The 24,618-nt window shown below is 35.5% G+C and overlaps 1 protein-coding gene across 1 annotated transcript in view; it reads left to right on the top strand.

Moving 5' to 3' along the window:
- The first annotated feature begins 442 nt into the window (after positions 1–442).
- ZNF804B (zinc finger protein 804B) overlaps positions 443–24,618 on the top strand; it is a 40,756-nt gene continuing 16,580 nt past the window's right edge. The window contains exons 1-2 of the mRNA XM_039337794.1: positions 443–454; positions 2,378–2,521. Coding sequence (XP_039193728.1) covers positions 443–454; positions 2,378–2,521 — 156 coding nt within the window. The remainder of the gene's footprint in view (positions 455–2,377; positions 2,522–24,618) is intronic.

The following is a 24,618-nucleotide window of genomic DNA, read 5'->3' as shown; positions in this document are numbered from 1 at the left end:
AGTAAAAATATGCAAAATGGGAGGCTGTGCACTTCATGGGACTTTATGAGGTCTTATATTGCCTGCGCATTCATCACAAGCTGCATCCAACCAACCAGTCAAGAATTTGGGGACAATAATACTGATATCTGGCAAATGGCAACCCCACCTACCTACATTAATAATACTTTAACAAGCCAGTCCCTTGAGGCAGGAATGCAGGAAGGCAAGAAGAAGGACAGTGATTTATTGAAGACTGATGCCAAGAAATACAGCCACAAAATACTGTTTTAAGTATTTAAAACTTAAATACTTTACTTATTGTGTTTTACTTATTGTGTTTCTGTTCAAGGTAGGCTATTAAATAAATGATACAATAAAAATGGAATGAAAAAAGATAAATGAAATAAAAAAATAATATTGCATCTAGAAAGTGGTTTTAGAAATCACTGCCTATGTAAAAATGTGTCCTAAAGTAAGTCTGGTAACCTCTCTAAGCTGTTTCACTAATCAGAGTAACCATTAGCCTTGCCTCAGATAGAATCAAAGAAATTCTGCAGTAATGGAATTACCATATGACATTACATCCTGGAATTCATATTATAGGCTTAAAACCACTGAAAACATGAATATCTACTTTGATGATTGTGGTTGTAAAGGACACAAGTTGCTCAAATAGAAGCACTAAGTAACAATAAGATTACTGCCAAATTATGTTCTCTAACATTATTTAAATATTTTGTATTTGTGTGGTGCTTTTTGTCAGTTTTGATTCCTGGCAACAGCCTGGACATGACCCTGAAATATTTTTTGACAGGAATTCAGAAGTGGTTTGCCATTGTTTCCTTCCTATGGTTGAGAAAGAGTGACTGACCCAAAATCACACAGGTTGCTTTTTGATCAAGGGAACAAAGAATTAGATCTCACATGCTCCTGGTTTTTAGCATCATAACTTTAACCACTATACCAGGGGTAGACCTTGGCTCTTTTATGACTCGTGGACTTCAATTCCCAGAATTCCTGAGCCAGCTATGGGAGTTGAAGTCCACGAGTCATAAAAGAGCCAAAGTTGCCTATCCCTGCACTACACCAAACTAGTTCTCATTATTAAAAATTGCAATATTAATGGAAGACAGATGGGTGACATATGTTTACGGAGTCATCCAGATGATTAGACTAGATTTTCATTTTGTCCACCTACTGAACCCTTCCCAAGGATCTGGGATAGGCAGATGTTGTGGTTTGATAGTATTTGATTATATTAAAGATATCATTGTAGATAAAGATATCAGCTTCTTTTTGCAATTGACTGCTGGTGATTTTGTCAATGTGATGCTATTCAAATAGTATCCCAGCTGTTTTGGAATTAAAAAATCAAACTGAGTTTGAGTTAATTGATCTAGCAGTTTTTCCATTTATTCAACATGTTAAAAACTATCGTGCATGGCTCAAAAATCTATCCTGTAAAAGGATCCCTGAGTGAAAATATTGTATACAAGATTACTGCTTTAATCATGAAAGATTTTGGAAATGGCATGGCCACAAATTTAAACTTATATTATTGTGCTTGTTGAATTCTATACTAGTCTTTTAGATTTAAAAGAGAAATTCAATCACTTGAGATGCAATGATACGTAAAATGCTTAGAAAAGCCTAACATAGCTAGCAACACTTCTAAGACGATTAACTGATTTCAATCATATATATGCTTGTTCCTTTTACTGCCCTTAATGTACGAACTGCTAATAGAATTGGGACCATGATCCTTGTACAGTAATATCCTGTTATTATGGTTATCCTTTTTCTATTCCTGTTGTTTTGCATTGTCATCTGCAATCTTTAAGTATGGCTGGAACAATAATTAAGCCAGGTTAATATTTCTTTAATATTCATGTATAGATTTATATCTAGTAAAATATCATATTTCTCAACCTTGACAATTTTTGTGTGGAATTCAACATCTAATATTCCTCAGCCAATATGGTTGAGAAGCACTGTTTTAGATTATCTATGGAGCATTTTTCCCACATCATTATGGTAAATAATGAATCATTCATTCATTTTGAGCTGTTCATCACACTTTATGATTTAAATGCTTTTTATTGCTGAAGAAACCTAGCAGAGACCATTTGGTTTCCATAGAAAAAGGAGTACTGTCTCTTTTTCAATTAAGGTCCATAGAACCCAAATAATTAAGATGATTGGAACACAACATACATTCCACAGTTTTTTCTGCCCTAGAACAAAAATTAATTATAAAAATAAATAAAAAACCTTGTTGCTTGTTTGTATCATTTCACTCTATGTAATAACAGCACTGTCCCTTAGTAAATAGGAAATTATGGACATTTTTTTTTATACTAATCAAGTATTATTTCATCTGTTTTTGCCCTTGCAGGATTTTGCTGAAAAAGAGAAGGCAGCAGAAAGGGCTTTGGAAGATGTGAAGGCTAACTTTTACTGTGAATTATGTGACAAGCAGTACCATAAACACCATGAATTTGACAACCACATCAATTCCTATGATCATGCACATAAGCAGGTAAACCTAAAAAGCCATGTCAAATATTTTGCTTTATTGCATCAATCCTGGCAAATCAGTCATGTAATCAGCTTGTAGGAGGTGATTACAGTGTATGTTCAAGGGCTGTTACATAACTTGTTATACTTAGACCAATTCATATAATCAGTTCAATAGTTCAGCCTAAACTTTAATAAGTTTATCGTTTACTTTTATCATAGAGAATAAAATGCAGAACAGTAAAATAAATAAACAAACAAAATGTAATAAAACAAAAACATACATTCAACCTTAACCACAACACAAAAAGGAAAAAAAATAGTGTACAAAAAAGGAGGAAAAAGTGGTCAATTAAATTTAACATTTAACATGTAGCATCCACTCTGCCTGAGTGCTAAAAGAAAAGAAAAAAGCAATAAATTCTCCTCCTCTTTTAATGTGTGTGTGTGTGTATAAAACAAAAAAGAAGAAAATGCAGTCAATGGATTGAGCTAAACATTACATTAATCTTCAAATCCCTCTGTTAACCATACGTTATTATATTTAGCATGTAAAAAGTCCACAAACTGTTTCGAGTCTCTTATAAGGTTGTCTAGTCCATTATCCCTAATCAGCATGGTTAGCTTCACCATCTCTGCTAATTCAGTCAATTTCAAAATCCATTCTTCAACAGTTGGCATCTCTTTTTCTTTCCAGTGTTTGGCAAATATAGTCCTTACAGCCATCACCATGTGAAGAAATAGCACCCCAAATTATTTTTCAATTCACTTGTCCATCATACCTAAAAGAAAAGCTTCAGGTTTCATTAATATTTGTATCTTAAATATTTTTGCATTGTCATTGTTGTTTATCCAGTATGTTTTCACATATTTGTAAGGCCACCACATAGGATAAAATAACTTGGATTTTGACTACATTTTCAGCACTTATTAGAAATGCCTTTATACATTGTTGCTAGTTTATCCGGGGTCAAGTACTAATGATACATCATTTTATAAAAGTTTTCTTTCAGACTATAATATAATGTAAATTTTAGTCCCTTCATCTATCCAGTGGTAGTCAACCTGGTCCCTACCGCCCACTAGTGGGAGTTCCAGCTTTTTTGGTGGGCGGTAGGGGTTCAATCGAGCCGTTTAAATTTTTGGATCCATTGAGCCCTCCGATCGGTTCACAGAGCTTTCCAGAAGGCGCGGGGTGTTAGCCTCAGCTGTGCGATCCCCCACGGAGCTCTCGGAGGCCAGAGAGCCTCGCTGAAGCGCGCCATCATCGCGAGGCTCCCGTCAACTTTCTCGACGATCCGGATCGCAGCAGAGGCTGCGCAACAAGATAAAACTGCAAGTGCCTCATTTTTGGCTTTGGGGGGTGGAAATTAAAGGCACAACGAACAACAAGCTTCCTCTTAGAGCCCCTCATGGCTGGGAAGGCCCAGCCGAAATACAAGCGGCCGCTAATTTTGGTGCGGCCGCCATTTTGAGAGCCGCACAGAGCCCTCAGTCATAGAGGTTTCAGGCATCTCTGAAAAAAAAAACCAGGCTCTCTCTTCATCCTGCTGTGACAGGCACAGATCGGGGGCAAACCAGACTCCACTGGGCATTCCCTCAATACCAAGGTAGAGGCCATAAAGACTTTCTCTTCATTCCTGCTTGCCCATGACAGAAAGTCGGTGGCACGGCGACCATTTTGAGAGCCACACAGAGCCCTCAGTCATAGAGGTTTCAGGCATCTCTGACAAGAACCAGGCTCTCTCTTCATCCTGCTGTGACAGGCATGGATCGGGGGCAAACCAGACTCCACTGGGCATTCCCTCAAGACCAAGGTAGAGGCCATGTCTCAAAAAAAGAAATACACTCGTGGCTATTTGCCAGAGTATCTGAAGATGGGTTTCATAGAATCTGTTGTAAATAAACAACACCCAATGTGTTTATTGTGTCATAAAACATTATCCAATGAGGCAATGAAGCCAAGTCGATTGCGAGAACATCTTTCTACAAAGCATCCAAATGATAAGGACAAGCCCATTGAATATTTTCAGGAACTATATAAAAATTTTCAAAATCGTTCAACAATCGTTGCATCATTTAAGAAACAACATGCAGCGAACGAAGATGGATTAATTTGCACTTATCGCATTTCACAATTAATTGCAAAAAGTGGTAAAAGCTATAATATTGGAGAAACAGTAATAATACCCTCTATAAAAGAATTTATTTCAACAGTAATGCATCAGGATATACCTGAAAATTTAAAAACGTTGCCCCTAAGCGATAGCACAGCAAAGCGACGAATTGATGAAATGGCAGTTAATGTTGAAAAAAAACTGATAAGTATTCTCCAAAACACTTCATTTTCTATGCAACTGGATGAGTCTACCACTGCAGATAATAATGCTTTATTGATGGCATATGTACGTTATTTTGATGAAAACAATACATTACAAGAAGAAATGCTATTCGCAATAAATCTCATTACAGATACAAGAGGATTATCTATATTTAATACTGTGAAATCATACTTTACAAAAAATAATATTCCTTTGAATAATATTGTTGCATGTGCTACTGATGGAGCACCATCAATGGTAGGTTGCTATTGTGGATTTGTTGCTTATTTGAAGGAAGAAGTGCCAAATGTTTTATGTATTCATTGTGTGGTGCACAAACAACATCTTGTAGGAAAACATCTAAGTACAACTCTTCATTCATCATTAAATATAATAATTCGAGCCATAAACAAGTTCAAATCCAAACCAAAAAATGATAGAATGTTTCGACAGCTTTGCCAGGACAATAATGAAGATTTTATTGCATTACTTTTGCACACAGAAGTTCGGTGGCTGTCAAAGGGTACATCTTTGGCTCGTTTTGTAGCATTATATGATAGTGTCATACAATTTTTTGAAAGTAATAATGAGACCAATTTGTGTCAACAGTTAAAAACAGTAAAGAATGATGCCTTTTATTTGGCAGATATTTTCAAGAGATTTCATGATGTCAATTTGCAGCTTCAGGGAGCTAATAAGACTCTTATAGGTTGCCAAAGTATTGTGTCATTATTTATTGACAAACTTGAACTACTTCATTATAATCTATTGAAGAGAGAATTTCATCAGTTTCCTGAATTATCATCTATAAAAGATGATGTAACTCCAGAGGATATTGACAGATTTAGTAGCCACCTCAACAAACTTAAATTGGACATGGAAAAACGATTTGAAGATATTTTGAAATTGAAGGTGTATGACTGGATGAAAAATCCTTTTACCGCAAATATTGAAGAGGCTGATATAACTTGCCAAGAAGAACTGTTAGAAATTAGATATGATGAAGAAAGTAAACATAAATTTGAAAGTGGTGGATATGAAAACCTATGGCAAAGTAAAAAAAATGCCTGCCTTATATCCAAATATGTGGAAAATGATATTCAGTTTATTGATACCTTTCCCTACCTCATATCTTGTGGAATCAGGCTTTAGTGCTGTTAATCATATTATGACCAAAGAAAGAAACCGCCTGAATATTTCCGAAAGAGGAGACCTTCGTTTGTTCCTTACAAAAATTGAGCCAGATATCCAGTATTTAGTTTCGCAGCATCAGCCTCAGGGATCTCATTAATAATTTAATTAATTAAATGTAATTTCATCAGACTTCCTGTTTCTACAGTGGGGCAAAAACGTATTTAGTCAGCTACCAATTGTGCAAGTTCTCCCACTTAAAAAGATGAGAGAGGCCTGTAATTGTCATCATAGGTAGACCTCAACTATGAGAGACAAAACAAGAAAACAAATCCAGACAATCACATTGTCTGATTTGGAAAGAATTTATTTGCAAATTATGGTGGAAAATAAGTATGTGGTCACCTGCAAACAAGCAAGATTTCTGGCTCTCACAGACCTGTAACTTCTTCTTTAAGAGGCTCCTCTGTCCTCCACTCATTACCTGTATTAATGGCACCTGTTTGAACTTGTTATCAGTATAAAAGACACCTGTCCACAACCTCAGTCACACTCCAAACTCCACTATGGTGAAGACCAAAGAGCTGTCAAAGGACACCAGAAACAAAATTGTAGACCTGCACCAGGCTGGGAAGACTGAATCTGCAATAGGCAAGCAGCTTGGTGTGAAGAAATCAACTGTGGGAGCAATAATTAGAAAATGGAAGACATACAAGACCACTGATAATCTCCCTCGATCTGAGGCTCCACGCAAGATCTCACCCCGTGGGGTCAACATGATCACAAGAACGGTAAGCAAAAATCCCAGAACCACACGGGGACCTAGTGAATGACCTGCAGAGAGCTGGGACCAACGTAACAAAGGCAACCATCAGTAACACACTACGCTGCCAGGGACTCAGATCCTGCAGTGCCAGAAGTGTCCCCCTGCTTAAGCCAGTACATGTCCGGGCCCGTCTGAAGTTTGCTAGAGAGCATTTGGATGATCCAGAAGAGGATTGGGAGAATGTCATATGGTCAGATGAAACCAAAGTAGAACTGTTTGGTAGAAACACAACTCGTCGTGTTTGGTAAGTAATTATTATTATATGCTTTAACTTGCTATAACTCTGCTTTATAAATTTTATAAAGTAAAATTATTTTCCTACTTTATAAATCACCATTACTGTGGAACCGGTGGGCGGTTAGAAAATTTTACTACTAACAGAGATACAAAAGTGGGCGGTAGGTATAAAAAGGTTGACTACCCCTGATCTATACATTCTCTCATTTATCTAACATTATATTATACCCACAATTTTTGCCCATTTTACCATACATTCTTTAATATATTCATATTCTAGATTCATCTTGAATAGCATTTATATACTTTAAAAATTGTCATCTTCAGAACATAAGTTAACATCCAATTCAGATTTAGTTCCTGTGAAAATAAAACCTTTTTTTATCAAGTTTAACTATTTCAAAAATTCTATAATAATTAAACCAATCACAAGCAAATTCTTCCCTTACTAGTTGTTCTCTTGTTTTTATCTTAAATCCCTCCTTTTCGCATATCAATAAATCTCAATATGTCATCCATTTACATTCCAAAATTATCTCAGTTCGATGTAGTGCTTCATGCGGTGATAGCCAAAGTGGCACTTTATCAACTAATCTTCTTTTATACCATACACGTGCAATTGATTGCCTAATAACATGAATCTTAAAGCCAGGATTAACTTTTACTTTATCATACCATAGGTATGCATGTGAAATTACTGAGACTCCATATCATAATAGAAATTTTTATTATAAAACAGAGCAAGATTAGTTATAAACTTCTATTGTTCCCAGTCCAACACAATTTTGGAAATAAATTATGTAAAGGAGTTCAGGATAATGTCTATTTGTCCTTCAGCAAAATAACTTTATAAACCCTCAACTGACAAGGATCACAGTTGCTTTACTGGGAAAAAGATCCATGTTTTCTATAACCAAAGAGGGATTGAAAAAAAACCCTCCAAAAACTATATTGAGAATGTTTTTCCTTGATATTCCTTCCAAATCAATGTAATTGGTTATGTAATTAGAATTACGTAATTAGAATTGGAACCCTCTCTGTACTTTAACAGCACACATGTTCGTAAAATCCCAACTCCAATGACATAATTCTCCATAGCCTGAATAAAATTGGATAAATTGAGTATCTGGGGAGGATAAGCTAACAACAACAACAACAACAACAAAATTGAGTTTGAAAGTGAGCTGAATCAGGGCAAGGGTTATGGAACAAAAAAGAATTCAAGGAAAAAAAATATCACTCAATGCACCCCTAGGAATAGGTAATCAGGCAACAGTAGGAAAGTTGCTGACTTCTTTACTTCTTCCCAACCATGTGACCCCAGAGCAGTGATTTTATTAAGTATTTGATTCATTTATTGCTGCAAAAAAGAGCTTCTTCTAATTATGAAAATGAGTTATGCTAGACTGATACTTTAACAGAAGAACCAAGATTTCTTCTAGTCAATTGATTTAATTCCATCTACTGGCATCAGATGATTTTAGATGACTTTGCAATGATCCAACAGGCATAAAAATGCTATTTTCTTTCCCGCTGGCTGCCTTTTTTTTATGACCAAGGAGGTAAATTTAAAATAAAAATATAAAAACTCTAGGGACAGGTTATTATTTTTTAAAATAAAAAATGTATCTTTACTTAATTGATCCATAAAATATAAAATTATATGAGCACAATCCTATAATCTCCCTTTCCTACAAAAAAAGCATATGTTTCTAATAGCAACTTTCTTTCTGTTAATCAGGATTGTTTGCTTCATATTGATCGAACTGAAGCATTGTCAGCCTTTCTTTCCATTTGCATATAATTTTAGGCCTCCCTACATAATATATAGACATATATTCTAGTACATTTCTCAAAAATAGTGGAGTTTTTTTTCCAAAATAGAAATGTCATATTGATGTATTGGTTGGTTTTTCTTGGTTGCTTTCCATCATAGAAAATCATGGTTAAAAGCAATAAAACTCTTTTTAATTTTAAAAGCTACATTTAATGCTGTAAGAGAAAATGGCAGATTAGTAGTGAAATAACAAATGGCATATATTTTTAATCAGACAACATAAACCTCACACAGAATAGGAGCACATGTTTTTTTCAATGCTGCTCTACAAGATAAAATAATAGCTGAACTTGCTCATCTATAGGGTGGAAGATTAAACATGAAAAAGACATATTCATTTATCCAATTCTACCAACCATTTAATAATTACCAAAGTTGCAAATGTGTAAATAGAATAATCTTTAATTTGGTATATTTGGCGACTTATTTATCTTTATTGTAAATTATACTAAGGTATTAAAAGTTCCCATTAGATCCACCTTAGGTTTAAAATGACTGCACCCCTGGCATAGAGAAGGCTAAGTAAAAGTTTATTAACAGATTGAAATTCATTTTTAAATTGAGCTTGAACAACAGAATTAGTATAGAAGTTCATGAGAAAAGAAGCAATTAAATGCACTTTTGCTTAACTTTTTTTAAAAAGTGTATTATTGTACAACATCTTCTGAAATTGCATAAATAACCTGCAGATGATATTTTTATGCTGCATTATAATCAGAGAAGGTAACAATCCATAGTTCTGCCAATTTTGTTCATAGATTCTTTGTAGATAACAAGTTAAAGACCACCTTTAAATAAAAAAGTAGCATAAAGGATTTCTTTTCATCAACTAGAACACTGTACTTTTTAGCTAAATTGTACAGTTCAAGGCATTAAACAAAAGCTGACTGAACTTGTGTTCTTGGACAACACCTTATTTTGATTAACCAATCAGTAAGTGTTCCATGTAGATGTCATACAATTTATTAAGGTTAATTGGTTGAATGACAGGCAGTTTGATGTAGTGATTAAGGCACCAGGCTTAAAATAGGAGACAATTCTAATCCAATCTTAAGCACACAGCCAGCTTGAAGACTAGGTCCCTCAACCCTAGGAAGAGAGAGGTAAGCTACTTCTGAAAAATATCACCCAAAAGGAAACATGGATTTGTTCAGGCAATTATCTGTAGCCAAGACTGAATAATTTCACATACAGGTATTGCCCATTTTTGACAATTGTGAAGCATTCCTTAAACTGATTTCAATGGAAACTATGTTAAAGAGTCTTTAAAGACATCATAACATTGCAAAAAGGAGAAAAAGTTGTTCCTCTCATAAGTGATGCTTTGATTACGTGCTGTCAAATCAGTGTTGACTCTTACAAGGATAAGGCAACTGTGCCTTATTCTTCAGTCTTTTCTTGAACATCTATTTTTTTTTCAATTCCATGTGAAACTCTAACCTGCATTGGATGAGTCTAATGGGTTTTTTGACAGCATATGAAATTGTAAATATTGTATGATAATTTGCACAATCTATGAAGTCACCTTTGTTTGGTATTGGAATAAAAAAATGATCTTTTCCAGACTTGAGTCCCCTCGGTCAGTTTCCAGATTTGCAGTCATAGTTTTATTAAAACCTAATGGATTCTTCTGTTGCTTTCTATATTTCCCTAGTCTTCCATCTTGGTAATAGCAGTCTTCTAATATCATCATAGTATTGCAAAAAGAGAGTATCTTCTAAGGTACCTTGGATATTCATATCTCTACTGAACAGAATTTTAGTTATACTCCTTCCACTTTATTTTATCTTTTTAAAATCAATTACTATTGTCCATTGCATCCTTTTGAATGCCAGTTCAAGATTTCAACCTCCTTCTGAGTTCTGAGAACTTCTGAAATTCTTTTTTTTCCATGTGTATTTCTATGTTTTATAATTTTAGAGATGTTGTAATATTGATTCTTGTGTCCTCTATTAGCTGTCTTAAATTCCAATAAAGAAAATATTTGCAGCTTTGATGAACTTGATGGTTTTCTTATAGACTATTAAGTAACATCAACTGTGTTAATAAGTAGTGGAGTTTGCTTTCAATTTATATACTAGTGGCTTGCCTTGTCAATGAGAGTGGAGTGGTTTTAGACATTCTTTGATTGGGCTGTTTACTATTAGCATGCCTGGCAGTTCCTTGGCTGGGGTATTGTCTACTTCTTGATTGTTGGTCTGTGTTAATTTTGGTTTTAATCTATGTTCACTTCGCTGGTGGGTAGGGTTTTTTTTGTCTTTTTGTTCCCTTTTTGGGTTGTTGATTGTCTCTTTCGCACACTACTTAAATGTTTATGTCTTTATGTTTGTTGATGAATAGTACTAGGCTTCAGGAATTCTCTAGCGAATATACAAAGGTTGAAACACCCAGGACCAAAGGATTTTATTATCCTTTGCCTAATCATATGCTTTCAACTCGACCAACTTATTTGACTATTATGGAAACTATTTTGAAGTTTTATAAGATAAAATATATATCATTATAGTGAAATAAGAAGGTGAAAAAAGGATCCTGGGAAGACAGGTCTGAATGTTGTAAGGTGGAAATGGTGAAGAAAGGAGGTTTCATCCCAAATGTTTCTGCATCTTTCCATGCCCCAATTTTTATTTCACTAAAAAGCCAGCCTTCTCTTGTATATTTGTTACCACACATTCAGATTAATTACAGTTAATTATTTAATATGCACAACTAAATTGTTGAATGAGACTCCAGAAAGAGAGACCTTGGTTGCCTTATGAAATTTAAAGTCAACAGTATTTAAAAGAAACAGAGCAGCTGTTTATACAACATGTTCAGTTATGTATGAGGGCAACATTGAATGCTAATTATCCTAAAGTATGGGAGATGGATGTTTTATAAAGAGATGCAGAGATTTCATCTATAATGGTAAGCATTTCTAATGGAGACTTAACAGATTTTATTTTTCACATATCTATGAATATTGTATATAGGCATATGGAATCTTTTTACAGCATATGAATGTAAAAGCTTTTAACAGATCAGATTGCAGGTGATCATATTTTTGAATTGGAAGTATAGAAAGCATATAACATTATACATTATACAAAACAAAGATTAAAATATTAAAAATAAAAGAGAAAATAATTTAAAAGAAATATTTATGGGCACAGATGCCCATCTGTGAAATACAGAAAAAGAAGTATGAATTAGCTACTGTAATAGAAGACAGAAGTCATACTAATTAGTTTATGACAGAGATGCTGAGAAAACAATGAAAACCCAATTAAGTTCTTGATTAAAATAGAAAAACAGAGCAATAATTTTAGTTATTAGAGGTGAAAAAAATGAAATATATAAATCTTCTATGGATATAAATAAAATAGCAGGATACTCTATTAACTGGTCCAAATCAAAATGATATCGTACGGTGAAAATATGGTTACCCATCCATTTAAGGAATATCATTTTCATATTTGTACCAAATCCATTATATATCTAGGTATATAATGGATATATCAACAGATATATTCAGCTAATAGCATGTAATATAAATAAAATAGAGAGATTTCTTCAGATATCAGTAGATCGGAGTCGTTAAATTTCACCCTTTGGATGAATATTATTCCCAGATTCTTATATTTTGAAAGGAATTCTAGTTCATAAATCTGGAAAATAAGAAAAAAAATTGTTTAGAAAATTTTATCGGATTCTTCGATTCTGAGAATATTTTTACAGAAAGTGCAATTATCAATTAATGAAAAGATTTAGTTTCCTGAATCTGGAGTTATACTGATATTAAATACTAGAAACCAACAGCTGAAGTTAATTTTCTAATTTGGGAAACTTTGATGTGCATATTAACAACTTTTGGATAGGTAGTTTTGTATCTCTAGAAACAATTGTCTAAATCAATTTTATGACTACCCTAATTTTAAAAATTGGGAAAAAGCTGGGAAATTTGTAGGGAAGCAGATATATTGACTTTGGACTAATTGAGAGATGACATAGATAAAGTCTGAACGTAACCTGTATTAACAAATAAATATCATCTATCAGATGTAACCCAGTATTTATAGTTACAACATTTGTTAACAATATTGTTCGGACCAACAGCATTTTCAGCTTTTTTGATATCTGTGATACTAGAACAAATTATTAAATCCTTTAAAACAAAAACTTGCTGTTACTTTTTATAGGTATTTGATATCAATAAATCAGTTTGATGTGCAGATGCGAAGAAATAAGTGAAATAAAAGATTATAGGTTTCTGTATTTCCTACAAAAAGAGTGCCTTAAAATTTTCAGAATATTCTCTTGAACATGAAATTTGATAACTAGAAAGTATAAATAGATGCTTCATGCCCATATTATGGCCAAAAGCTGCAGCATTGCAGCATTAGAAAGTTAAAGATTCCTATTCATTCAATGGATTGAGGACTTGATTGCATTCGCCATTTATGAATGGATTGCCTACAGACATAGACCTTATAGACCAGACCTTGTATAGACAGGTCTGCTGAGATGTGGGATTAAATTTACACAAATACAGTAAGTTTTTAAAGTGTATTAGAAACATGTGCTTAAATATTTGCTTTAGATAATTTAAAAGATTGTTCACTTTTAAAACAATATGTCATACCTATTTTTTTTAATTTTCAGTTTTTTAAAGCACATTCCATGCAGGTTTTGTTGTTTTTAACAATATATGCATTTCTATCATAATTATCTTTTATATATATAAAATTTAAAATAAATAAAAAATATCAGATGATTGGATTATGCACAATTTGATCCAAATGAATCAGTTTGTCCACTTTTATTGATTCCAGAAGCCAGAGTGAAATTTGTTTAAATGGATCTTTAATTTTCTCATTTCTAATGAGTAAGATTTATTTTTTAACATTTAAAAATGTTTTGTCCACCTAGAATTTTCAAATGGACTGGATTATTTTATTCTTTTATGACTGTTTTTAACCTTGTACGCCGCCCTGAGTCCTTTGGCATTGGGCGGCATATAAATATTATATAAAAAAATAAAAATAAATAAAAAATAAAAAAATGTAGCAACTGTCTGTGAAACTGATGCAGAGTTTTCAAGCTAAGATTTTTCAAAAATCTAATTTTGGGGGAAATAACTGGTAGAAAGACAAAATTAATTTTCACTGTTAATGATTTCTTTGGTACAAAGTAAAAGGTGCTTCCATGCGGTGGAAGTGACTAAACACGCATGCGATAATCAGAATGTTCAGATTTGTTTGGGACAGTGAACTCACAAAATCTATGTTAGCTAACGAAGAAAAAATTAACAACACTATCAACGCCATTATTATTTGCCTTTACTCTGAGAGTTCATTATCTCATAACTGCATCCCCATAGCAATCATGTAAATGAAATTGGGTAGAAAAACAATGTTTGCTGCATATCATGTTCTGGAAGTACTAGATATGGCCAAAGCCAGAATGATTGGTCCTGTATTGCTTTAAGGTTTAGAAAAACCCACCTTACTTTGCCAGATTCTTAAATAAGATAGCTTAATCAAACTGATATATGGACCTTAACAGGCTATTATACAACTGTGTGTATAAATTAATAAGCTGGCAAAAGAAAAGAAAGAATAGATTAGATAATATATAATAAGTATATGCAATATAAGTCCTAGCCATAATTTGAAATTGTAAATAATGAGAAACTTAATGTAGCATCTCTTTAATGGATTACATGTTTTATTTTCTTTATCTCAATATCATTCTGAAATAGAAATCAATACTACATCCTATTCTAAAATGAATTTCTTTCTGACATAATGTTGATAACCTAGCTCCACTAAGATGCTTAACTTCTGCATTAACACAATCACATTTATGAAATCAGTGCTTGGGCAAGAGGAATAAAATTATCAAATGCCACTGAACACAATCTTCTCCCTTGTTATGACTTGAGGCACTATATCCCCATTTTAAATGTCAATTTATACAAGTCTTTGTTTTAAACTCATAAATCTATATAGTTAGATGGGCTTTATTAAGAACCAACATACCTTATGCAAAAGACCTCTACTGTTACTTGTTTATTGTGCAAATAAATTAGCTGAAGTCTTCCCTAAAGAGACAGGTTGCTCACAATAATAGGATTTTCTTGTCATCGAGCCCTCAGAAAGCTCTACCAAGAAATGAAAGAATCTTTAGCCTGTAATGTCTTGATAAGCTTTATTGTTAAATGTTTGATACACTGTGAAATTATATTTATCACTTTTGAGACTGAATTTAAATTTAAATGATAAAATAGCAGTTTAGTCTTCCTGGAATTAGGGAAAGAAAACTCACAAGATAGTTCATTTCATGATTAAGGAAAGAGCCCTCACTTTACAACAATTTGATGTATTATGTTATTCACAGAAGTACAGATTCTATTATCTGATTCTACTACCTCAAGCTGCTGTGCATGTCAGGATGTGATCAATGTTAACATTTTTACTATATCCTTTCCCCATTTTTCCTTTAGAAGTGCACATTTTTCAAAAAGTAAATGTACTGTGTATCACAAAAAATTAAAAATTGAGACATTAACCCATTGCAGTCAAATAGCTACTTGTATATATACCTTAACAATAAAATACCTGTAATTATCAACTATGGTGTTGAAGGTGCCTGTAGGAAATATCTAGGTTTTAATTTTATTCATTAAATTTTTATGTCACCCATCTCCCCTGTAAGGTGTTCTGAATGATTAAAGATTGTAGAACAAATTAAGCAAGTAAAGGAGAACAAAGCAAGCTTCATTTCCACTTCTGAGGCCAAATCTCCATACCTGTGGTTTGTTTGTTTGTTTTTGTAGAGGAAAAAAACCAAGAACAAATTTTCAGTTGAAAGGTCTGAAATAGATGATGGACCTCAAGCTATGGATGCCTCACATTAACTCAATTAATAAAAGATACACATAAATATTGGTAATCAAGATAATCTTTTTCCTGATAGGATCCACCAGTCTCTTTCATTTGAGTGGTCTAGTCATGAACAAAATTAATATTAATTGAAACTGATGTAATATCTAAAAGTATTGAAGTGCACATATAGAAAGAGTCAATACATCTGTATTCCTCTGGAATGAACTAGCAACAGAAGAGGTAACAGCATGTTATTAAAGCCTAGCTGCTATATACTGGACGATGGACTAAAGTAATACTCTTTTCTCTATACTGGTGAATATAATATGTATCAAGCATTTGAAGGCTAACATACATACTCCTTTTTAAACATAGTACAGTCAATCTCAGTTTATCACTTCATAATGTTCTTATGCTATCCTTTGGAAATCCATGTTTAAGTCCATCCATCCAACAGAAATTTAGCGGCTTAGTCTGGACCAATGACTAACATCCAGTCCAATCTACCATACAAATTTGCAATTGTTCTGAGAAAAGAACTTGAAGACAGAGTTCTTGATATAAAACTATAAGCTTCTGAAAGAAAGGTAGAACCAAAATCTAACAAATAAATCAGGTTGTTTGCAAGAAGGTCATTATCCTTTTCTGTAATGTCTAATTTCATTTTCCCCTGACCAAACTTTTTCCTGTTTCCTCCCAAAGGTGCTTTTTCACAAGGCAATTGGACATTCTTGTTTTTGTTTGATCTTTCGCTTGTCATCCAAAAAGCTTTTTCAACTGTAGAAGAAGCTTCTTGGATAAGAAGTGAAATGTCTTCAAAGAAACACAAGAAAGTCCAATTGCCTCATGAAAAAATACCTTTGGGATCAGTATGACTTGGATGATTGAGAATCTCCATAGACATTTCCTGTTTCCTCTCATTACCTGTAGTAACAGTCATGCATATCTATACATATAAGATATCCCAAAAGTTAGGCCCTGTAGGCCAATACTGTAGACTGATTAATGGAAATCATCACACAAGCATCTTCAAATATAAGAGAAAATGTTACTTTAAAAAAGTGTTACTGTGGTTAGAAATGTTCAAAGGTCATATATCAAATGTCAGGAAATATGAAAATGGTAACCAATTCAAATATTTAATGTAATTTATATAATAAATTTCTATGGAGCCTGACATTTGATTTATGTGTATGTGGGTGTTTTGTGTGTCATGAAATTTATATTTTAAAAAACCTCTTCTCACTCTTAAAGATAGCCTGTGTCATCCTCAATTTCAGATCCTTCTACCAGAAGCCTGGGAGTTTGAGTGTTCTGCGCAGGATGTTAGCTGTTTCTAGCAGTGCATTCTCTTGGACAGAGAACTTTGATGTAATTCCTGGCATCTGTTGAAGCCATTCTCCCAGCTTAGGAATCACAGTCCTGAATGCTTTTACCACTACTGGGACCACTTTGCCTTTTAATTTGCACATCCTGTCCAGTTTCTCCTCCAGGCCATGGTACTCCTATTCCTTTCCCTGATGTTGCTGTCACTTGATACTGCTACATCTATCACTACCACTGTCTTCTGGTCCTTATCTACTGCTGTGATGTCTGATTGACCAGAACCTACCCGTGTGTCTGGATCTTACAATCTCACAGGATCTTAGCCTTCTTATTTTCCATAATGTTGTTCCCAATGCCAGTCTTGTGTGGAGCTTACTGCTAGCTGCTGGTTCATCTGTGTTGCTAGCTATGCACTGCTGTTAATTTCTATAGCCAGTAGGTATGGATCATATGTCAGCCAATTGCTGTCGAGCTTTTCATGTTTTTACTCCCCCCCCCTCGGTTGGATGTCTGCTACTCTGATGGTGACTGGTTCACGTTCTGGGAGATTGCTGTGGTCTGCTCTCAGCTTCTGCAGCCACTTTGTGCTGGTGTTATATGTCTTCTCTATCTCTCATATGTCCTTCCAGTACTGTTCAATTTTTGCTGTTGGTGGCTCTGCTGTTACTGTGTTATTGTATTGCAATTGGGAATGTACTTTGGATGATTCTTCAGAGAAAAGAGCATTTATTTTCTTCATCTTGGCTTTCCTAGTGTATCTCTTTAGTCTAGTAGGCAGTGATATGAACCTTTGTTTAGCAATCTCAAGGACTTCAGTTCCAGATTCTCTTTTCCTTCCATGTATGATTTGTTCCAGTTGCTCACTTATCATCAAATTGTTCTGGTTCCTCAACATCTGATGCATATCCGATTAATCTGGGCAACATATGAGTCAACATGACTGTCCCAGTTTGTGCCACTCTCATATTTTGAGGTAAGCAGATAAAGCATTAGAGGGGTCTTTACCTAACGCCCAAGACCTTTGCCAAAGAACCCCTAAGACCTACCAACCAGGATTTGAACCCAATCTCTAACATCAAAGGCAGTGCTGTAACCATTCAATATGTATATACACCTTAGACAAGTAAATCAATTCCATATTACTTTATTTTATGCAGTAACTTATCATTTTCTCTAAAAAATATAACAGACTCTAAAAAAAGTCTTCTTTCCATGTCTTAGATCTACTGTATAAACAAATCTTTAAAGCATCATTCAAACTTAATCAAGGAAAATTCTATTAAGAGCTACCAGAAACAACAACGTATTGAAAATTTTAATATTTAATCCCTTCAAATAATGTACTACAAATTAATTTCTTATCATCTTTTCTTCATCTTTTCTCCTTTGCAAGTTTAACACTTTCATCCAATTTTAATATCATAGTTTAATACCTCTAAAACTATAACAAAAATTTATTCTTCCTAAATCATATCTATAAATCAGTTTTTAAAGCCTAGTATAGTCCTGGTTTTAAAAAAAAACCTGAAAAGCTGCTAGGAAAAAGCCCCACAACTTATATTTTAACTTTGACTGAATAAGTCAAATTTATAAATCTTTTTTTTACTTTTAAAACTCTTGATGTGTATTTCTTTTCAGCAACTTCCCCAAATCTGATTTCATTTCATTTTATCTTTATTTTTTCTCAGGAACTCCTTGATAAATACAATACACTTTTTTTGTAAATCCAAAATAAGAAAGTTGTCCAAGTAAATTTTCTGAATTGAAACTGACATATCCAAATACTCTTAAGGACACAGTACAGGTGGAGGAGACAACACCTTTAAGGGGCTTGTGTAGTGATAAGGATTGTAACAAAAAGGTGAGCTACTGCAGATCAGGTTGGGAACCTCTGCACATTCAATTACAACTATAGATCAGATATTTTTATACCTTATCTATACTGTAATTCAAAAATGCACAAATCTCATTGGCCAAGGGCTATACTACTCTTTCAACAGCAGAAATCACATTGAGAAAGAGTATTTTTATTAAAAATGGATGATACTAGTCCTTTTAATTAATTCAGTTACTGTATTACATGGCCATATTTTAACACATTTATCATTATCCATATCCTATGCCTATTACCTACTAACTTAATTGATTTTGAGGTTTAACACAAAATTGACCAAAGAAAGAACCAGAATGGTAGGAATTAAAACAATATGGGTTATAAATGAGCTTTAGATTATGCTTTCAAATCCAATTTATTGGCCCAAATTAACATAAAAGCAAACTTGTATTAAATTTGAACCCTTATGATCTTGCATTGAATTTGAGCTAGCCCTCAAATCTTTTATAAACTCTCATCCATTGGCATAAATGGCTTGACATTCAGTTTTCATTTCTGTCATTCAAATTTAGGCTAACTTTAACAGAGATTGTTATAGATTTAACACTGATAAAGCTATTCTGGCAGCTACTTGCCTTCTTTTTACTGGATCTAATTCATTGTCTTCTTTTTACTGCCATTCTGTGCCATTTTAAATGTATGCACTAGTTATATCCTCACTTCTATTCTGAGTAAAGATTGTTGCCATCTATCTGATTAATATGCACAATTTAGCAATGTAATTAAGACCAATGAAGTTTAAGAATCTTGCTGATCTTTGTGCTGTTAATAAATGAATAACAAATCTTCAAGGTATGCTTCCAGCAAAACAAAACAAAAAACACACAGCAATACATATAACACTTTGTTATAATGCATGAATGATCTCACTTGAGTTTTATAAAGATAGCAATGTGGACAGAGTCTTTGATGTGTTCTGGAAGCATTAATATCTTTTTAGGTATGCAGAAATATCGAATCGGAATGGGATAACTTGGTGCAGCTAATTAGGCATGGACAGCTTGGCGTGGCCAGCTCACCACCACCAAGTCTTCTTTGTCAATTCTGCCACCAAGTGGTTGCAGGCTAATTCAACATAGCTAATTCTCCACAGAGACAACTCGCTGCAGGCAGCTGGAGGAAAATCTAGGTGGGCGAACGAGTGGTGGGCAGAGCACAGAGCAGTGGCAGCAGCTTCCCATTTTCACACCCACTGCCACCACTGTCACTATGGGCTGTTTGGCAGTGTTAAATGTATTAAGGCCATGCAGGGTGGTGCTGATGGCAGGTTGAATGGTAGGCAGGTGATGGAGGTCAGGCACATTCCATTTTCATACCCAAGCTATCACTGCTGAGCTACCAACTGGGACAATGGCAGTGGCAGCAGTAGGGAATGTGAAAATGGGATGCACTCAGCCTCTGCCACTTCCCCTGCTGCCCACCCCACCCACTGTGGTCCCTGAATGGCCTGAACGCTGTTGCTGCTGCCAAATGGATTGCAGCAGTGGAGGCAGTGGAGGGGGTGAAATTGGGACATGCCCAGCTACCACCACTGCTCTATGCCCTGCTCCTCCACTCAGGTTTTCCTTCATCTGCCTGCAGCAAGTTCTCCCCACAGCCAATTGGCCATGTTGAGTTGTTCTACAATGACTTGGCAGCAGTGAATTGGTAGAGGCAACTTGGCAGTGGCACGTTGGCTACCCCAAGTTATCCTAGGTCCATAAAGAATATACATTTTGATTCTAAGTGCTACTTAGAGTAATAATGCCTAATTTAGTTAGATTCTTAAAAGAAATAATGTTTTATGACTATTGTGATCAAACCCACTATGACATTTATTACCATAATGCCCCTGAATTTGTGTCGCTTCTTTCCTTCCAGATTATTATTGCATGTGCAAAATATATGTTCATCAGGTAAGATAAGCAATATCAGGCAGTTTCTTTGTTCATAAGATCTCAGGTGTAATTGAGCCCATACATTGCTTTAAGACATGGTTTGCTTTACGGTATAAGCCATAACTGCCCAATTGCTGCAATTAAAAGAAGACACAAACCAAAACAACAGTTGAAACAGTGGTGAGATTCAGCCAGTTTGCGCCACTTCGGCAGAACTGGTAGCTAATTTTTTGTTGCCCAAGCCCAGAATGGACTTCTGGAAGAGACATCCACACAGAGAATCGGTTGTTCACATATTTGAATCCCACCACTGGGTTGGAATCATATACCACATGAAGACAAAACCTATTTAAGTGGCTTTCTGGGATGAGGGAACCTAGTCATCGATCTTTCTCTGGCAGAAAGCTGTTTAATATATACATTTTTCTATGAAGTTTCCTAATTCTGCCTTATTCTTTTTTTAATCCTCAGTTTCCTCCTCTCTTATTCTCATTCTTTTTCTTTTTACTCCCACTTTAATTGATGGTCATATTTTGGGACATTCCGGCATTTTACACTACTGTTTCCAAATGAGGAAAGCTGTTTCCCCAAAAAATAATAAAAAAATTAATCTCTCTGATCCTCATTAAGTACAAGATACAGACTGTTTCTAGAGTTTTCAGAAGATTTATGGGAGTAGTAGTCAGTTTCCCCATTTGCCTATTTAGGAGGAGATGTGCCTTATGTGGAGACCCATATAATGAAATTTTGGTTTTCGCTGCTTGCACTTGGCCACTTTTGGATTCTAGAAAGGCTTATATCGAAGATTGGCCGCTTGGCTGATTTCGATGTGTCCCACCCAGAGAGATGGAATTCCTACGTAGCACGGATGGAGAACTATTTCAGAGTAAATCAGATAAGAGAAGACTGCCTGAAGGCAGCAACTTTTTTGTGTGCCTGTGGACAAGAAGCTTTTGACATCACAGAAAATTTGGTGGCCCCTGCACCTCTGGAGTCAGTAACATATGCTGACTTGAAAAAGATGTTGAAGGAACACTTCCAGCCGAAGTTATCCATCATTGCTTGGAGGCACGTGTTCGAGCAGAGAGACCAGATGCCGGGTGAATCTGCTGAGGACTTTATTGCTGCCTTAAGGCAAGTGGCCAGGTCTTGTGAGTTCCAGGCTTTTCTTCAGGCCAACTTGATATGGCATGCAATGTCAGCTCCCTTCCACCCTTCCACCAATGAGCAAGCTGAAAGGATGGTGCACACCACAAAGACGCACTCAAAAGACTAACGTACTGTAGCTGGCATCACAGGTTAGCTGAATTTCTTCTTGCACACTGCACCACACCTTGCACTGCCACTGGGAAGAGCCCAGCTGAACTCTGCTGGGGTCGCAGACTCATTACCAAACTGGACAGGTTGCACCCAGATCGGGTGGCTTCACAAGTGTCACAACTGTGGGCACCTAGGCGACTACAATTGGGTGATCCGGTCTGGGCTAGGAACTATGCTCCTGGTCATCTGTGGTTTCCTGCTGTCGTCTGTAAGATCTCTGGACCTCTATCATATGAAGTGACCTTGGAAGATGGCCGCATCCTGCGGCATAACATCGATCAACTGCACTGGTGGTTGTCACCTGTGGATTCCGTCCCTGCCTCCGCTCTTGGGGGGAGGAGGATCAGGAACTATGTCACGCTTCAGGTCAACATTCTGAAACCCAGCCTCACTGTTCCTGGGAAGTACCGCAGGTCGCTAGGAATCTCCCAGGGGAGGATCAAGGGCATCCTCATGGTTCAGCTATTGCGCCAAATGGGTAATCATGCGTATCCACAAGAGCTCCAACAGGAAGTCACAAGGGAGTCATTCGTATCCGCAAGAGCTCCAGACAGGAATTCTCCTGAGGAGAGGTTTGCCATGGAGGCGTCTCCTGACTCTGGCACCTCTGGCACGTGCTCGGGGGCTACGGCGCTTCCGCCACTCAGGCCTCTCCAAATGCTGGCCTTGGGCTCGAGGGACAGTGTTCCTAAGAGGAGTCCATTGTGGACTTGGGGACTTCCACCTCTCCAAGGTACAGTGGCTTGGACTTGAAGGGTCCAGCCAGTCAGCAGCTGGGTGGGTCACTGGGTGTTTGGGGCAACAAAGTCCTGGTCTGCCTAGCCTGGCAGGCATACAGGTAGATCAGGCACCCTCACCGGCCCTTAGAAGGTTACAGCGGCGAAGGGCCCGCCTAAACATCTTGAGGATTATGTGAGGTTCCTGTCAATTCTAAGAGAACCTTACTGGTCCTTAAACAAGATGTAGAGTAAACACTCAGTGGAGGAGTGTTACCTTCAAACTATTATTTGTTGTATTTCTTTTATAAGAAGTATTAACGTAAAAGTGTTCTGCCTGTATGCAGACTATTGTGATGTTCACTAAACCCCAGTCCTTGAACAGTTGTACCTGTGCTGTTACATCATAAGGTATATTGTTTTATTTAGGGGGGAGGGGTGTTGTGTCCTGAACCTGCTGAAGCATTCAGCAGGCTCAGAAATGTTGCAATTGGTCCCGGGCAGACCAAAAGCTGCCCTGGACCAGACTGGCTGTCGCCAGCCTTGTGCACATGCGCAAGGCGTGAAAGCAGCCAGCTTCTATTGGTTAATATTGTTGGGGTTCAGAGCCCTATAAAAGGCCTGGGTGCCTTTTGTTCCTTGCTTGATGTTGAAGAAGGAGAATAAAACGTTTGTTACTTGTCACCATGTGTCTTCATCATTCGCATGCGAACGAAGGATTTAACTTTATCCATCTATCACCCTGCAAACTATTGGTACACATAGAATATTTTATGATAAATTCAAGACATACCAAGTTCCCCTAATATCAATGATTTGATCCTCAAGCAGCTGTAATCAGATTAACTTCTTTGCAAGAAGAAGGGGTGAAAAACTATGTCTCCTAAAAATGCTGTCTCTGGTTTTCGGTAATTGGATGGAGGAACAACATGAAGCTTTGTGAGCATAAAAACTGCTTGAGCACCTTCAATTGAAAAAATGCAAGTGAGCATTTGGATATAATCTAGAGATTTTTGAAATCAGGATATTATCTTTTGAATAGAAACAGCCCTTTAAATAAATAATGTATAAAATTACTAAAAGGAATAGCAAAATAGTTAAAAAAAGAAAGACACCTGCATTTATCTACTAAACAAAATAAATATTCTGCTTTTCCATATATTATTATTTTCATAGTTTGTATTGTTTCATTGGGTTATTCCTGAAATATGACAATAATTGTTAGCAAAGATGGGAGGAAAGCCTCTGGCTTGGTGGTTAAATCACTGCCTGGTATGTAAACTGCCCAGGTTTGAATCCCATAAAGGGTATGGCTAACTGAAGAGAGCAGAATGAGCTCGAAATGGCCATCTTAGTCTCCCAATTTAATTCTTTAACTCTATATTAAAAAAATTTAAACAAAATAAAGAACAATGAACTAATATAAAGTAAGAAAAAGAAAAAATCAGAAAGAAAAGGGAAAAAAGGAAAACTAGAAAAGAAAGAAAAAGATACAAAGAAATGGCTTCCCAATTTCTCTAAAGCAGTTAAATTCCATAAGGGGTTTCCAGGCAGCAAAAAATATGAACATTATCTTTAAGGACACATTGTTTCTAAAATAAAATAACAACCTGAAGAAAATATAACCCCCTAATTTTCCCTTGTATTTCAATATAATGCTATTTTAGTTCCACTGCCCGCAAAATATATTAAATCATCAGCATGTTGAATCTGCATCAATGAATATTTTAAGGAGATCATAGTTCTGTTTTGATATTTAAACTCAACA

Source organism: Crotalus tigris, unplaced genomic scaffold, assembly GCF_016545835.1.
Source record: "Crotalus tigris isolate CLP2741 ecotype Arizona unplaced genomic scaffold, ASM1654583v1 scf7180000017686.862900, whole genome shotgun sequence".
Taxonomy (NCBI): domain Eukaryota; kingdom Metazoa; phylum Chordata; class Lepidosauria; order Squamata; family Viperidae; genus Crotalus; species Crotalus tigris.
The sequence above is the reverse complement of the archived record's forward strand: the minus strand, read 5'-3'. Positions and strand labels throughout refer to the sequence as shown.